General features: G+C 45.1%; 1 protein-coding gene across 2 annotated transcripts in view; it reads left to right on the forward strand.

The window, feature by feature from the left end:
- Nucleotides 1-6,536: 6,536 nt before the first annotated feature.
- The window catches only part of tamalin (trafficking regulator and scaffold protein tamalin), a 35,477-nt gene continuing 24,543 nt past the window's right edge, over nucleotides 6,537-17,470 (forward strand). For both annotated transcript variants that reach the window (XM_059956142.1, XM_059956143.1), the window contains exon 1: nucleotides 6,537-6,797. In XM_059956142.1, the coding sequence (XP_059812125.1) occupies nucleotides 6,597-6,797 (201 nt within the window). In that variant the 5' untranslated portion in view covers nucleotides 6,537-6,596. The remainder of the gene's footprint in view (nucleotides 6,798-17,470) is intronic.

The following is a 17,470-nucleotide window of genomic DNA, read 5'->3' on the forward strand; positions in this document are numbered from 1 at the left end:
GAAGCACAAGGGCAGCAGACACGGGGAATCACCAAGACCTGCAGTCTCACACCACCCTGACTCAGAAATATAGTGTCTGTGTCCTTCATCAGCACTGGGCTTCAATCCTGGAATTCCCTCCCCAACACCAACTTCACCAGAAGGACTACAGTGGTTTGATGAGGTGTCTCACCACCACGTTCTCCAGACCAGTTAGGGATGGGCAATAGATGCTGGCCTGAAGGATAACACACTAAATTAAGACTGACCCCTTCCCTCTCCTTGGGGCAGAATCAAGATGGGGTAGAGCCTCTCAGCCATTCACCACGCCTCCTGCGCAACATGCCACAAGGCACTCACTGCACTACTGGAAAGTGGAACCCTTATCCAGGCGTTGACAGCCGGCCTCCTGTGAAAGCGCTTTGCTGAAATTCCCCACTGTGCCCAGATCACACAGGCTGAGTGGGAAGGGACAGCTCCTCCCATGCTCCCCTTCCCTACAGCAGTGTCCCCCACCCATCGGGCCTACAGGACCTGTTCAAGCCTCATCCACAAAGCTCCTGGCCTCCCAGTTGGAAGTGAGTCTCTGACCCCTGGAAGCTCATGGTCCATGCATCATGACTTTGGAATTGGGCCCAGTGCTTTTCATTCCTTTTGGCAAGATCAGAATCTGGCGGAGGACTTGGAAAACAGAAGAAAATGAGAAGCCATCACCCGTCACAGTATTTCTGATTTACGCTGCTGCTTTGTGGGCCCCACTATCTTGTCTCCTTCCAAACAGAATTCTCGCATCTCATCCAAGGCTAAATCTGTGTCCCAGATGCTCAGCTTTCTCTTTTTGTGCCAAACATTTCTTTTCCCCTGAAAATTTGCAAACTCCCTAAAACGTCTATCCAAGAATATATCTCGCATATCTGGAGACACTCTCCTCTCCTATCAGATTCCTTCTTCTTCAGCCCTTTACCTTTTTCACCTATCACCTCCCAGCCTCTCACTTCATCCTCTTCCCCCACCTACCTACCATCCCCCTCACCTGGCCTCACCTATCACCTGCCAATTTCCCCTTCCCCCACTCTTTTAATCTGGCTTCTTCCCCCTTCCTTTCCAGGCCAGATGAAGGGCCTTGGCCTGAAACATTAACTGTTTCTTCTTCTTTACAGGTGCTGCCTGACTTGCTGAACTCCTCCAGCATTTTGTGTGTGTCACCGCACACCTGGAGAGATTCTTTCAGTATCTTTGCCCTTATTTTATTGGTCACTCCCAGCTCAGTTGCAAACCCTAACCCTACTAAGTTGGAAGAAGGCTGTGTATTTCAGAGTTGACAAAAACACCTGACCCTTAGTCGCAGGACAATACTGAGGAGCGTGGCACTGTCAGATGGACCATGAAGCTAAGGGCCTGAGTTGAGAATAACAGGAGGTGTCCTGACTAACATTTATCCCTCAGTCAATGTCACAAGGGCAAATTATTTGAGGATCATATGTATGTAAATTGGTTGCTGTTTTTCCTATATTGCAAAGTGCACTACAGTTTGAAAATACTTCCGTAGCCAAAGAGTTCTGTGATCAACTCTAAGTTTGGGAGGGGCGCCATAGTCTCTTCTTTTTAGTTGAGGTTATACAAGAAATAACTCGTTGATGAGGGCTGTGATACACTGCCGTTCAGTCCCTTGGCCTGGTGTTACCTTTCTTGCCACTGTTGAAGCTGTGGCTTGGCCCTCCTGAGGTGTAAATGCACTGTCACTTAACGAATCTCAAAAAGCTGCAGATGCTGGAAATCTGAAACAAAAACAGAGAATGCCGGAAACACTCAGCAGGTCAGGCAGCATCTGTGGAGAGGGGAACAATGTTTATGCTTCAGGTTAAAGACTCACCAGGAAAGAGAGAAAGCAATAAGGTGTGGCTGGAAGGGCCAGTCAAAGGGAAATCTCTGAAAGGGTGAGACCAGGATTGTCATGGGAATAAGCTGTCAAGAGTTTGATGAAGATCATTAGAGAAGACAAGCAAAGAAATGTAAAAGCAGTGAAATGCAAAGCTGTAGAAAATACCCAACAGGTCAGTCTGTGCTAGTGGAGAGAGAACAGTTGAGCCAATGTCACAGAGGGATGAATGACAGCAGAACTGGCCAGTTCTGACACAGGCAGGGATGGTAATTTTCCTGGAGTTCGGGAATATGATACCAATTTCATAAGGCTGAAACATTCCTAGGTAGAAACATAGAAACATAGAAAATAGGTGCAGGAGTAGGCCCTTCGGCCCTTCGAGCCTGCACCGCCATTCAGTATGATCATGGCTGATCATCCAACTCAGAACCCTGTACCTACTTTCTTTCCATACCTCCTGATCCCTTTAGCCACAAGGGCCATATCTAACTTCCTCTTAAATATAGCCAATGAACCGGCCTCAACTGTTTCCTGTGGCAGAGAATTCCACAGATTCACCACTCTCTGTGTTAAGAAGTTTTTCCTTATCTCGGTCCTAAAAGGCTACCCCTTTATCCTTAAACTGTGACCCCTCATTCTGGACTTCCCCAACATCGGAAACAATCTTCCTGCATCTAGCCCGTCCAATCCCTTTAGAATTTTATATGTTTCAATAAGATCCCCCCTCAATCTTCTAAATTCCAGTGAGTATAAGCCTAGTCAATCCAATCTTTCTTCATATGAAAGTCCTGCCATCCCAGGAATCAATCTGGTGAACCTTCTCTGTACTCCCTCTATGGCAAGAATGTCTTTCCTCAGATTAGGGGACCAAAACTACACACAATATTCTAGGTGCGGTCTCACCAAGGCCTTGTACAACTGTAGTAGAACCTCCCTGCTCCTGTACTCAAATCCTTTTGCTATGAAAGCCAACACACCATTTGCCTTTTTCACCACCTGCTGTACCTGCATGCCCACCTTCAATGACTGGTGTACAATGACACCCAGGTCTCGTTGCATCTCCCCTTTTCCTAATCGGCCACCGTTCAGATAATAATCTGTTTTCCTGTTCTTGCAACCAAAGTGGATAACCTCACATTTATCCACATTAAATTGCATCTGCCATGAATTTGCCCACACTCACCTAACCTATCCAAGTCACCCTGCATCCTCTTAGCATCCTCCTCACAGCTAACACCGCCGCCCAGCTTCGTGTCATCCGCAAACTTGGAGATGCTGCATTTAATTCCCTCGTCTAAATCATTAATATATATTGTAAACAACTAGGGTCCCAGCACTGAGCCTTGCAGTACCCCACTAGTCACTGCCTGCCATTCTGAAAAGGTCCCGTTTACTCCCACTCTTTGCTTCCTGTCTGCCAACCAATTCTCTATCCACATCAATACCATACCCCCAATACCATGCTTTAACTTTGCACACTAACCTCCTGTGTGGGACCTTGTCAAAAGCCTTTTGAAAATCTAAATATACCACATCCACTGGCTCTCCCCTATCCACTCTACTAGTTACATCTTCAAAAAATTCTATAAGATTCGTCAGACATGATTTCCCTTTCCCAAATCCATGGTGACTTTGTCTGATGATTTCACCTCTTTCCAAATGTGCTGTTATCACATCTTCGATAACCGACTCTAGCATTTTCCCCACCACCGATGTCAGACTAACCAGTCTATAATTCCCCGGTTTCTCTCTCCCTCCTTTTTTAAAAAGTGGGGTTACATTAGCCACCCTCCAATCCTCAGCAACTAATCCAGAATCTAAGGAGTTTTGAAAAATTATCACTAATGCATCCACTATTTCTTGGGCTACTTCCTTAAGCACTCTGGGATGCAGACCATCTGGCCCTGGGGATCTATCTACCTTTAACCCCTTCAATTTACCTAACACCACTTCCCTACTGACATGTATTTCCCTCAGTTCCTCCATTTCACTAGACCCTCGGTCCCTTACTATTTCCGGAAGATTATTTATGTCCTCCTTACTGAAGACAGAACCAAAGTAGTTATTCAATTGGTCTGCCATGTCCTTGTTCCCCATGATCAATTCACCTGTTTCTGACTGTAAAGGGCCTACATTTGTCTTGACCAATCTTTTTCTTTTCACGTATCTATAAAAGCTTTTACAGTCAGTTTTTATGTTGCCTGCCAGCTTTCTCTCATGATCTTTTTTCCCTTTCCTAATTAAGCCCTTTGTCCTCCTCTGCCGGACTCTGAATTTCTCCCAGTCCTCAGGTGTGCCGCTTTTTTTTGCTAATTTATATGTTTCTTCTTTGGACTTGATACTATCCCTAATTTCCCTTGTCAGCCACGGGTGCACTACCTTCCCTGGTTTATTCTTTTGCCAAACTGGGATGAACAGTTGTTGTAGTTCATCCATGCGATCTTTAAATGCTTGCCATTGCATATCCACCGTCAACCCTTTAAGTATCATTTGCCAGTCTATCTTAGCTAATTCACATCTCATACCTTCAAAGTTACCCTTCTTTAAGTTCAGAACCTTTGTTTCTGAATTAACTATGTCACTCTCCATCTTAATGAAGAATTCCACCATATTATGGTCACTCTTACCCAAGGGGCCTCGAACGACAAGATTGCTAACTAATCCTTCCTCATTGCTCAATACCCAATCTAGAATGGCCTGCTCTCTAGTTGGTTCCTCAACATGTTTGTTCAGAAAACCATCCCACATACATTCCAAGAAATCCTCTTCCTCAGCACCCTTACAAATTTGGTTCACCCAATCTATATATAGATTGAAGTCACCCATTAAAAAGATGAAGTGATGTTCTTCAAGTGTGTATTGGGCCAGATTTTAACAGGGCAGAGAGGTCAGAGTGTAAGTGGGATGGAGATCCCCACCATCTCCTCATTGCTTTGAGCACAAGCCTCTCCAGCATCTCCAGAACTCGGTCTTTTCCAGAAGCTCGAAATTTTGGACTTCCTTCTCCCCAGGAGATATCCCTTTTGTGCTGCACAGCCTTTGGAGGGCAACCTTTCTTCCCACTCAAATCTGGGTGAGATCCTGCCCTGTATTGAAAAGCACTCAAACCCTTGGTGTTAACAATGAAGAGCACACCTTTGAGTGAATCTTATCAACATCCTATTAACATATGCCTCAGGGCAGATGTGTGGAGAAGTTTTAAACCTCAGGACCTTTACCTCTGTGTCCCTTCCCTGCAGCCACGTTCAAGAATCAACTTTATTCACCATATACATTGACATGCATTAGGATTTTGCTGTGGTGTGTTGGTCAGGGTGGGACATGCTACGAAAAAAAACATTCAACCGTTGAAAGGATAAAGATTTAGATAAAAATGAAGTTAGAGGTTAAAGTACGGACATGGAATAAAATGTGGATAAATACATAAATAGCAGTGTGTATTTACATTATAAACAGCATTATAAAAAGTGGTTTACAGTAATAGAGGGGAATGTAAGCGACTAACTAGAATGGCTGATCAGATTAAATACCCAGGGTAAAAAAATCTTCTAAGATGGTGTGAAGTTTGTGTTTTAGTGGTCTCCAGAAGGGAGCTTTTGGAAAGGGCAACTTGCCGCAATGATTTTTCCTGCCTGCTTCTTTGTCCTGGACACATCCAAGACCCGCAGTGATGGGAGACTGCAGCCAACGAATGTAGTTCTCTGATCTGACCGTTACCGTCCCATTCCTGACGACAGCATCTCCCCATCTCCACGAGGCTGACGACTGTGGTCAGAGGCAACCCCAAGCCCAATGAAGCTGCGAGAAGTGACCCGCCCAGGACTGATTGAGGTAGCCCTCTTTCACCAGTCAGAACATATGAGGAAGGACATGATGGACAGTCAGCAGTCAGTCTGCTGTGGGCTGGAGGCCACTTGAGCTCTACCTCCTTTCAAAACCAGAGGCCGGAGCCTATACTCTACTTCCATATCTGTGGAAAGAAACTGTCTCTTTCTTTCTTTAATAATATGTTGAATACAATTTAGTGTGGCCAAACCACAGTTTTATAAAGTTAAACCATGACTTCCCTGTTGTTAAGATAGTCGATGATCAATCCAATAAAGGCCAGGGTCCCGTATGCCTTCTTCACCAACGTACGCGGTCACTTTTAGTGACTTGTAAATCTCCCCTCTCCACCACAGCAGGTGTCTCCTCAAATACTGTGGTTACTTAGGTATGCAGGCTGCTTGGGTGTGTCAGTTATACACCACAGAAACAGGCCCTTTGGCCCAACCGTCCTTGCCGACTTGACGCCCATCTAAGATAGTCCCATTATAATATATTAATGTCATAATAAATTAAAATTACGCCGCTTAAATTTCATCTGTTTCACAACACGGGTAAAATGCGGTCGATTTGAAGGCCCCTGCAGAATATGTAACGTCGACATCATTCCCAATATAAACTGCAAACTCTGCATGCAGGGTAACGCGTTTTTCAGGGGCGGTAGTTAAGTTTAAAAAGAACAGTTATAAGCTTCTTGTTCCTTGCAAATTCTTATCAATTTGGAGGGGGAAATGAAACTATAACCACACCTCGACCACGTGCGGGAGGGGGCGGGTTGTTACATCCGTCTAGACTAGACGCTTTAATAAACTCGTGTGAGGGAGCAGCTTCCACTTTGGTACTTGGGAGGCAGACTCGTTGTTCCGATTCCATCCGGTTAAAAGAAAATTAGAATGAAAATTGTTGGAAAATGACTTTCCGAAGAGTGAAAAGGTTGAGCCGCAAGGAGGATTACGGCAGCGCCGACTGCGCCGCATCTTGTGTGGTTGAGAACGAGATTTACAAAAGCTGCAGTGAAACTTACAAAACCGGCGCGGAAACTTATAAAGCGTCCGAATTGTACAAGACTCTCGCCTACTCGGGAGGCACACTGCCTCGCAGTCACAAGCAGGTACGGAAACAAACACGCTGACAATTACGCTTCAAAAGAGTAACACCGGCACCTCTACTTCAGAAAGACTGAAATTAATTCTTATATTCACTTGCAAATAATCCGAACTGAAACATTCAGTAACGGGCTATGTAATATGTTCCATCCATGATGCGGTATATTGGCGGGCGCGCTGTTTGAACTGTGACACAACTTTTTTGACGAGAACGATTTGCTATTTTGCAAAAGTCGTTATTTTGAGGGCTGTTGCCCCATTGTTTAGAAAATAGTATATCTATGCTGTGTAAACATACAGGCACAGCAGACGTGTGCGTTCGGGAATGATGAAGGTCCAGGAGCTCTTGTTTAAGTAATCAGATACAATAGTGGAATTCATCAAAAGTCGGCACCAGTGGGGCATTCCTAACTTTTAAATGCTTGTATTTAAAAGTTTAATTTGGATTAGGGAGTTTTCAATATTTGGCGTTCTAAGTTTTAATTAAAATTTTTCATGAGGGAGTTGTTAGTTTAAAGCGAAATATCTTAACTTGCAACCTATTGTTAAAATGATGATAGTCTGTCCCCCGAACATTGGGAGTCAACGAAATAAAAAGTTTCGTGGAAGCTAGATGACATCAATATGAAGTGAAACTTTTGAATTGTACAAGGAGTATATTGTGGAATAAAACAGATCGTGTAGGTGCGCTTCCTCTATGTAATTGTGATTCCTATATTAGCACGACTTGGCCAATTAAACGATAGCTTTTTTTTTTGAAAGCTCGGCCGTTTAACCCTTGGTTCTGCGTGGTTGATGAGAACCCAGCTGGGGGCTTCTTTATGGAATGCCTCCGGCCCCGTAGTGCATTCTTTTCAAATAGTGTACTGCTGTTGGAAAGCGGGTGTAAACGCGGATTACCATTGTCCTCCCCGCTTTCGGTTCCAATCTAAGCAGCACCGTGAACCTTGTTCTCAGATCGTTCTGTGATCTTGTTCCACTATGTCCAGTCCTACAGCTCGGAGACTGTGGAAATGTTGCACACAGAGAAAACCATTCGGCCCATCTCATCGATGCTGCTGGGAACAATCCAAGCAAGCCCAATCTCGCACTCTTTCCCCCATTGCCCATGGACCTTAACCATAGAAAGCCTACAGCACAATACAGGCCTTTCGGCCCACAAAGCTGTGCTGAATATGTCCCTACCTTAGAACTACCTAGGCTTTGCCCATAGCCCTCTATTTTTCTAAGCTCCATGTAGCAAATCCAGGAGTCTCTTAAAAGACCCTATTGTTTCCACCTCCATCACCATCCCCGGCAGCCCTTTCCACACACTCACCACTCTGTGTTTAATAAAAAAAAAGCCTACCCCGACATCTCCTCTGTAACTACTCCCCAGCACCTTAAACCCGTGTCCTCTCGTGCCCTGGGAAAAAGCCTCTGACTATCCACACGATCAATGCCTCTCATCATCTTATACACCTCTATCAGGTCACCTCTCATCCTCTCTCTAAGGTGAAAAGCCCGAGTTCACTCAACCTATTCTCATAAGGCATGCTCCCCAATTCAGGCAACATCCTTGTAAATCTCCTCTGCACCCTTTCTATAGTTTCCACGTCCTTCCTGTAGTGAGGCGACCAGAACTGAGCACAGTACTCCAAGTCGGGGCTGACCAGGGTCCTGTGTAGCTGCAACATTACCTCTCAACTCTTAAACTCAGAAGTTCAAATTAAAATACATATCCACCTCCCCTTCAGAAGCCACAGTTGGTCCTGCATCCACTGCTTTCCAGGGTACAACTACTCGGTGTGCAAAACAAAACCCTCACAACATGCCTGGATCTTTTCGTCAAACTCGGATGAAGAGTCTCAACCTCCAAAAGTTGACTGTCTGCTTCCTCCAATGGCTTGTTGTTTGCTTCAGATTTCGGAGTTTCTTGTGTGTGTTTGTTCTGTTTCGTGAGCCCTCTGTTCATTGCCCCTGTTTACCCCAGCTCCACCTGTCAATATTTTATACACCTGGTCTAGACCTTCTCTGCTGTTCAAGGGCAGCTCCGGATTCGGCACCCTACCCATGGAATCGAAATCCCCATCACTGCGGCCAGTCTAGATCTCAGCACCTCTTCAGTCTCCCTCATACCTGGATTTAATTGTTCCACCATTGCTGACCACAGTGCAGGCCCTTTGACCCACAATGCTGTGCCACCCATCTAAGACCAATCTAACCTTCATTCCTGCATAGCCCTCCAGTTTTCTATCATCCATGTGCCAATCTAAGAATTTCTTAAATGCTCCTGATAAACATATGCCTCTAACATCACCCCTGGCAGGACGTTCCATACACCACTCTGTGTAGGGAAAAAAAAACTTGCCTCTGACACCACCCCAATGTACTTTACTCCAATCACCTTGAAAATTATACCCCCCCCCCCATATTACCCTGTGTGGGGTGGGGGGGGGTGTGGAGAAACTTCATGTGGATCTATGCTTCTTGCACACCTGGCCTCCTAATGTGACTCGGTGTCAAGTTTTGTTTGAAAATGTTCCTGCAAAGCCTCTCGTCATATTTTGCTACCAAAAAGTTGCTATATGAACGCAGCTTGTTGTTCGGGTAGAGGGAATTGGACCTTTTGCCAGCCTGTTAAAATTAGTGAAGGATTTTGATAGTCTGTTGACCAGCAACAGCTGGGTACAGTAAACAGGGCAGAGAATTAATTTCAAATGAGAGAACTGGAGTCAACATAATAGTGAGTCATCATGTGGAAGAGAAATGGATCTGCTAAATTTCAAAAGGGAATTGAATAAATATACAAAAGGCAAGTGGGAAGGAATGGTGGGAGGCAGGTTGGGAGGGGGTGGTGGAATGAGGTTCTTCAGCCAAACAGCTAGCATGGCAAGTAGAGCCAAATAGCCTCTGTCTATAACAGTCTGTTGAGTCATAGTTGTTTTGGACCTTCAGGGATAGTTAGCTGGGACTTCACATCGAGATAGACTTCAGTGGAAATGTTTTAAGGTTCACCTATCCAGGCTGGGGGTGTCACTGTTTAGTTTCGGGCCATGGATATATGCAGAGCATCCCCTTCTACCCCATCTCCCACCCCCTTGGGCTCCATAGCACCACTTGAGTTGCCTGTATTATCATAAGAAAAATTAATAAGCAGGAATCGCTATTGCAGTGGAAATGAGAGAGCTGACCTGTATCCTGGAATCCTGTAAGGCACCATGAGCCAAGGTATCGGTCATTGGTTGGTAGTATCTCTGTCATATTCCAATGTCTGAAGTTTTAGTGAAAATAAGGTATTTGAAACATGAAAGCAGATTAGGAACATTGAAGCAACCGTGTATCTTTGTCATTTAAAATGATTGTGGTGATCAAAATTCTGCCCCTTCCCTTGTATTCCTGCTGCGTAAATTTTGACGTAGCATTCTGTGTGTGAGATGAAAGGTTGCCTGCTGCTTCTCAACCTCTAACGTACACTAATCTTGTTCCTCTTTGTAGGCACCATTTGATCTCAAATCAGTGTACCTCACTGGGACTGTTCCACCTATGTGCAAGTTGCAACTTGGTTTGGTTTCAAGTGTGTGATGCATGGGAGTGTACAGTGTTTGGGGGAGGGGGGGGGAACGGTGTTTCTGCTCCATGTGTATCCCAGCCTCCATACGTCTGGCTGCAGACTGAGTTCAGATTTATTTCTGCCCTTCCCGTCTCTTCTTACCCTTTGAAAAGAAGCAGTAGGTATGGGAAAACAAGTCACTTTGATTTGAGCACTGGTCACCTCCCTATTTATCAAAGCTCTGATAGATCTCTGTGATCGCTGCACTCAATTTGAGTTCTCTGATGTATTCCCAGAAAAAATTCTCTCTCCCCCCCCCCCCCCCCCCGAGAATACTTAGAATCTGGACCACACTGCCTGAGGGGGTGGTGGAGGCAGACACTCTTGATTAAGAAATATCTAGATACACACTTGAATCATTAAGGCAGAGATGGCTATGGATCAAGACTCATGGAGTCGGAGAGTGGGGCGGTTTACAGCATAGAAACGGGATCTTCTGTCCACCATACTGATTTGTTTTTCAGGTTTTTGCTGTCTACATTAATCCCACTTCCTGCTTTAGCTGTAAAGTGCTGCATGACTTTAAGATGAACATTGGAAGCCAAAGCCTTCAGATGAAAAGTCCCAATTCTCTGGAACTTCTCTACATCTCTGTCCTCACTTTAAGATGTCTCTTAACACCCAACTCCATCTGTCCAAATATCTCCCAGTGTGTGACTTGGCATTCCCTGACACTGTTCCTGCTTAGCTTCCTGGGCTATGACGCTATATTACACGGACAAGCAGTTCTTGTTATTACTTGGAGTGGGTCGAACAGGCCCCGTGGTGAACATAAGACATAGAACACTACAGCAAAGTACAGGCCCTTCACCTCACAATGTTGTGCCAACATTTTAACCTGCTTTAAGATCAATCAAGCCCTTCCTTCCCACATGGCCCTCCATTTTTCTATCATCCATGTGCCTATCTAACAGGCTCTTAATTGTCCCTGATGTATCTGAATCTGCATTCCATGCACCCATCACTCTGCTTAAAAAAAATACCTCTGACGTTCCTCCAATCATCTTAAAATCGTACCCCCCCCCCCCATATTAGCCATCTCTTCTCCCCCACCCAAGGGAAAAGGTCTTTAGCTGTCTGCTTGATTTAGTACAAAGTTCAGATTAAATTTATTATCAAAGTACATGTATGTCACCCTGAAATTAATTTTCTTGCAGGTAATCACAGTAGAACAATTAATACAATAGAATCAATGAAAAATTATACACAAAGACTGACAAGTAACTAATATGTAAAAGACAAACTGCAAATATAAATAATTTATGCTGATAACATGAGTCTTTGAAAGTGGAATTAGTTCAGTGATAGTTGAGTGAAATTATCCATTCTGGTCCAGGAGCCTCTGGTTGAAGGGTAATAACTCTCCCTAGACCTGGTGGACCTTTTCCTTTTATCATCTTGTACACCTCTATCATGTCACCTCTCAACCTCCTTCACTCCAAAGACAAAATCCCTAGCTTGCTGAACCTATTATCATAAGATATACTCTGTACTCCAGGCAGCATCCTGGTAAATCTCTTCTGCACCCTCTCTAAAGCTTCCCCTTTCTTCCTATAATGAACTAACCAGAACTGAACACAATGCTCTTAAGTGTGGTTAACCAGGGTTTTATGGAGCTGCAACATTACCTCACAGTTCTTGAACTCATTGTTTCCATTTTCCTGTGGGGATGTGTGTGGCTGTGCAGCAGCAAGCTGTAATGTCATAGTTGAAATTGAGAGCTGTGTACTTGCATGGGTAAATGGAGGCAAGAACTGGATGATGTATTGGAACGTTTGTAAAAGTTGCCATTGAGGGCCTGAAAACAATTCTTAGATGTCAGATCTCTTACAATGGCACCACTGCCTCTCAACTCCAGAGACCCCAGTTCGAGTCCAACCTCCGGTGGTTTGCGTGGAGTTTGCATGTTCCCCCATGACTGTGTGTGTTTCTTCCAAAATTCTGAAGGCCTGCGGGTGGTGAACTAATTGACTGCTGTAAATTGTTCCAAGTGGGTGGGCGAGTGGTGGAATCTGGGGCAGGTTGGGAATATGGGAGAGGAAACAGGTCGAAGGGAATGGGATAGTTTTGAGAATGGCCCAAATGATCTTGTAGTCTAAAGGTACAGAATATGGAAATAATGTATTTGAAGTGCCCATTGTTTGAACCTATTAGGACAATATTGGCATTAAGGTTCTCTGCCAGTTTGGATTTGAACCAATCTGTTGCATGTGGCTCCTGCACTAATCCTGTCTGTGCTTCACTCTCCTGTGCCCGCAGCAGGATGCGTTGTAGAAGGCTGCCGGTGCTGTCAAAGGCATTTTCAGCATGGTTAAATGTTCAGATAGAACCTGTCACAGGAATAGGCCCTTCGGCCCACAATGTCTATGCTGATCATGATGCCAGTCTAAACTAATCCTATCTGCCCATACGTGGTGCATATCCCCTATTCCCTACTTGTTCATGTGTCTAATTGCCTCATTAGCATTACTGTTGATTCTATTTCTAGCACCTCGCCTGGCGTGTGTGTGTGTCTGTGTGTGTATCTATATGTAATATAGATTACCTGCTTTGTCAATCTTTTATGATCCTGCCATTTGTGTGTATTTTCCTTCCATATTTGACCTCTCGGAGTGCCACACCTCACACTTGTCTGGATTAAACTCCATCTGCCATTTCTTTGCCCACATTCCCAACTGGTCCATATCCTGCTGAATTCCAGCCTTCCTCTCTATCCCCTACTCTGATTTTTGTGTTATCTGTAAACTTTCTGATCAGATGTTGCTTGTGAATGACTCACTGAATTTTATTTTAAAAATATTTAAGTACAGTACATTAAAGTATTTAAATTTTTTTTAAAAAAGGAAATTATAAAAATGGTTAAATTAATTGAGGCCCTCTGTTGGTCAGGGTCAGCCATGGATGTTGCGCCCCAGCTGTCTACATGATACGCAAGTCAGGACAGTACGATATGGAGAGCCTATGTGGACTAAGGCTCCCCCTCTCCATGCAACTGATGAATGCAAAGGAACGGCAGAGACCGATACAGTTTGGCACCAGCAGCATCGCAGCAGTTGCCAGTCAGCATTGAACTCAACGTAGGACTGCCTTAGGGACTCCAGCTCTGGGGTTTTCACTTGGGGTATATTCCCAAAGGCTCCCCCGTGAGTGGGTATAGCCGCAAGGCAGAGGAGGTTTGAGATCAGCATTTTCCTTCTAGATGAGCTACCAACCGCGGCTGATGAGCCCCATCTGCCTGGTTTTAAGGTGCCAATAACCCGCCCTCGCCCCTCCTCCTGTCAGTAGGATCAGTTCCTCCAGGTTTAGTAGTTAAGCCACACGTGAGGGCCAGGAGCTGGACTTGGTTGTCAGAGATGCAGGCCACTGGGAGCTTATCCCACTACCACCTCTGGCTATAGCAACCAGTAAATTAATTACATCACTGTAAATTAATTAAAGCAAAAATAAAGTTAAATAAAGAAAAGTGAACACAGTCTGAAGCCAGGTTACCTGTTTAATGATGGTTCTTGACCTCCCCCATTCAATAAATAGTATTCCTGTTTGTCAACCATCTGTAATGCGGAGAGTCCAGGTGTAATGTTGTAAAAGGTCCTTGGGACTCGGTGCTGAGACCAATAGCAGAACAGAAGATAAGATGCATAACAGAATAGGTTCCCGTAGATTCTGCCTGACTTGAGTTCCTCCTGTGCTTTGTATGTGTTACTTGGGGAGCTCCAATGTGTCTAATCGATGGTGTTTCTAAATCCGGGTGGTGTGAGGCCCTGAGGGGAAGGTGTGGTTGGTGGTGTTCACATGCACCTGCTGCCCATGTTCTTGGTAGCAGAGGTGGCAGATTTGGGAGGTGCTATTGTGGGTGAGGAACTACATGGTACTTGGTGCAGGGAGTAGTGATAATTCTGGAGTTTCAGCCACACTTTGCACGACAGATGCTTCATGTATAAAGTAAGAGAGCTGCAGTGTTTGCTTCAGAGTTTTACTTCTGAAGCAGACGCTTATCAGATGTTGAGGGCATCTGAAAACATGTCATTATGGCAACACTTCTCTCTTTATTTCAACACTGCTATCTAAACACAAATCCAGAATTGAAAGCACTAAACTCCCCTTGCTCTGTGGCCAAATGCATTTCAATCTCAATCAATGATGCTTCTGAGCCACAGTTGACTTTTCTGAGCAGAAGAGACATTAGTAACAATTGTTTGAAATGGCATCACGGAAACTGAGCAAAACAGGCTGGGTTCTGCAAGAAAGGTGGACAACTTTCAATTCCTCCTCTTTAAGGCCCTGCCTGCAGTTTGTGCGCTACAAAATGGGAAATGTCACCGTTGCCAGTTTTGCCAATACTGCAGAGAACTTCCTTATTAACTGGAGTTAATTATTTTCCTTAACTCTGTAAAGGTTGGAAGATTAGAGGAAGAAGGTAGCCCTGAAATTAGTCGGCAATATCAGGCCAGCAGAATGTACGTGCAAATCCAGTGACCGGAGAGACCTGATTGGATCAGTGTGTTCAAATGCGATGAAGTTATTCTGAGGGCAAACTTCCTGGTAGGGACCGCCATGCAAGGACCCCTATGCAAGGGCAGTGAAATCTATCTCACACACTAATAACTGTGAGGCTGTATTTGCGTTGGGGATGGGCAACAGGATGTGCCATAGTCCTTTGTCCCTGGAATAGAATAGAATGTTGTCATTGCTGAAGACAAGAAGATTGCGATCTACTCCAGTATGTGCAAAGCAGACATCTACAATACTTGTGGTACAGCTTTATTTTTTTTACATGCAACAAGTGACTGATAGTCCATAACATTCAAAGGCCATCGGCAAGCTGGTGGGGAATATTTGGGGACGTTCCCTAATATTTTCATATTGTCCAATTGCAATTTCTTGCAAATGGAGCAGACAGCCTGCATGCAGCAACATCTGGACGACACTCGCTGATGAAATGTCGGCCTGCCAGGCAGTGAGCATCTTGAGCAGGAGCGAATCTGACCACCTCCCCGCGACTTTCCAGGGCATTACCAGCATTGAGTTCCCCCATTGTCTAGACACTCAACTGGACTGGCCACAAGTACTGTTAGAAGAGCAGGTCAGAGGTTACATATCCTCCAGTGAGTGACTGCATCCTGACATCCCAAGGCCTTTCTAACATCTTCAAAGCCAAAGTCAGGATTAAGAACATAGAATGTAGAACAATACAAAAAAGGAACAGATCTTTCAGCCCACTATGTCTGTGCCATGCACAGTGCCAAATTAAACTAATTTGCATTTGCCTGTACATTTATTATAATTTTATTTTTTAATTTTAAGATGCAGGTTATTCCATGACGCCCAGTTATACCCATGTGACCAATCAACCAATGAACCTGTACATCTTTGGAATGTGGGAGGAAACCGGAGTACCCGGAGGAAACCCACGCGGTCACAGGGAAAACGTACAAACTCCTCACAGACAGCAGCAGGAAATGAACCTGGGTTGTTGGCGTTGTAAAGCGCTATGCTACTGTCCCATACCCCTGTGATGGAATACTCCTGGCTGGGCAAGTGCAGCTCCAGCAACTCTCAAGCAGCTCGACACCCTCCAGAACTAAGCAGCCACCCGTTTGGCACCCCATCTAAACTCTCTGTCCCTGCATCATCAGCACAGAAAATGCACTGCAGTTGCTTGCCCAGGCTACTTCAGAGGCATCTCCCAAATTCTGGACCCCTACCGTCAAAATGGACAAGGGCAGCAGGCACATGGGAACACCACCACCCCAAGAGTCACATGCCCTGGCTCAGTTCCTCGGTCCCTTCACCAGATGGGCCACAACGGTTCAAAAAGGCTTCTCACCCCTTCCTTCTCGAGAACGATCGGGGATGGGCTCACTGATCAGAACGTGAATGAGCTTTTTTTTTAAAAACTGCATTTATTCTAGAGAGACATCAGCTGCACGCCTTCCACATTAAGCTGAACATATTGTCCCATCACCTCTAGCATCCAGCGTTTGGATCCAGTTAGTACCCATTCAGATGAAAATCTTCCGTCTGAAGTGAGTTTAGAATGAGTTCTCAGACTCTGGGCATGACGACATCATCATGTACCCGTCTTACACAAAGAGGGCGATACTCCAGACATAACTGTCCAACTGCCCATTCCGACATGTTGGTCAATAACCTCCTCTACTGCTACGATGAGGCCACTCTCAGGTTGGAAGAGTAACACATTGTATTCTGTCTGGGTAGCCTCCAACCTGATGGCATGAACATTGATTTCTGAAACTTCTGTTCATTTTTCCCCATTTCTTTTCTCTTTTTGATTTCCCCATTCTGTCTTCCCCTCTTATCCCTAACCTTCACTTCCCTCTGGTGCCCCTCCTCCTTCCCTTTCTCCCATAGTCCACTCTCTCTATCAAATTCCTTCTACCTCAGACCTTGGCTCCTCCACTTATCAGCTCCCTGCTTCTCACTTCATCCCACCTTCCCCCTCACCTGGCTTCACTTACCACCTTGTACACCTTTTCTCCCCCTCCCCCAACCACCACCTTCTGGCTTCTTTCCCCCTTTCTGGTGACTGGTCTCAGCCTGAAATATTGACCGTTTATTCCTTTCCCTTGCTGCCTGACCTACTGAGTTCATCCAGACTTTTGTGCTTGTGCTCTGTGGAGCTTCTGTTTGCACATTTATGAGGCAAAGTGGAGGCAGGGTACTTTGCATTTCTCAAAACTGCCAGTACTGTGGGTGTGTACAACAGTGCGACACACCGCGCCCAGAATGAAGAAGAGATCTATTCTATTAAGGGCACAAGTTTGCACAAGAATTGGAATGACCCTTGTCTCGACAGTTCGAGACTGTGGTAATGTTCAGTTGCATGTAATCAAAGTGACCCAGTTTACCAGTGTTTTCTGCCTGTCTTTCCCTCCCTCTGTAACATTGCAGTTCTGGAAATGTGCTCATATTTGGCCAGGGCGCTGGGGAAGATCGCACCAATGTGCAGGCTGCTCTATATCAAATGTACCATGGGTGACTGAACTGTACCTGCCCTAGCCTTGAGCTCTGTTTTGTGAAGGGAGTGCCCTTGACAAGGTGCAAGTTACTGGCAAGTGTAAGATG

The sequence above is a fragment of the Hypanus sabinus genome, chromosome X1 (assembly GCF_030144855.1).
Source record: "Hypanus sabinus isolate sHypSab1 chromosome X1, sHypSab1.hap1, whole genome shotgun sequence".
In the NCBI taxonomy this organism is placed as follows: Eukaryota; Metazoa; Chordata; class Chondrichthyes; order Myliobatiformes; family Dasyatidae; genus Hypanus; species Hypanus sabinus.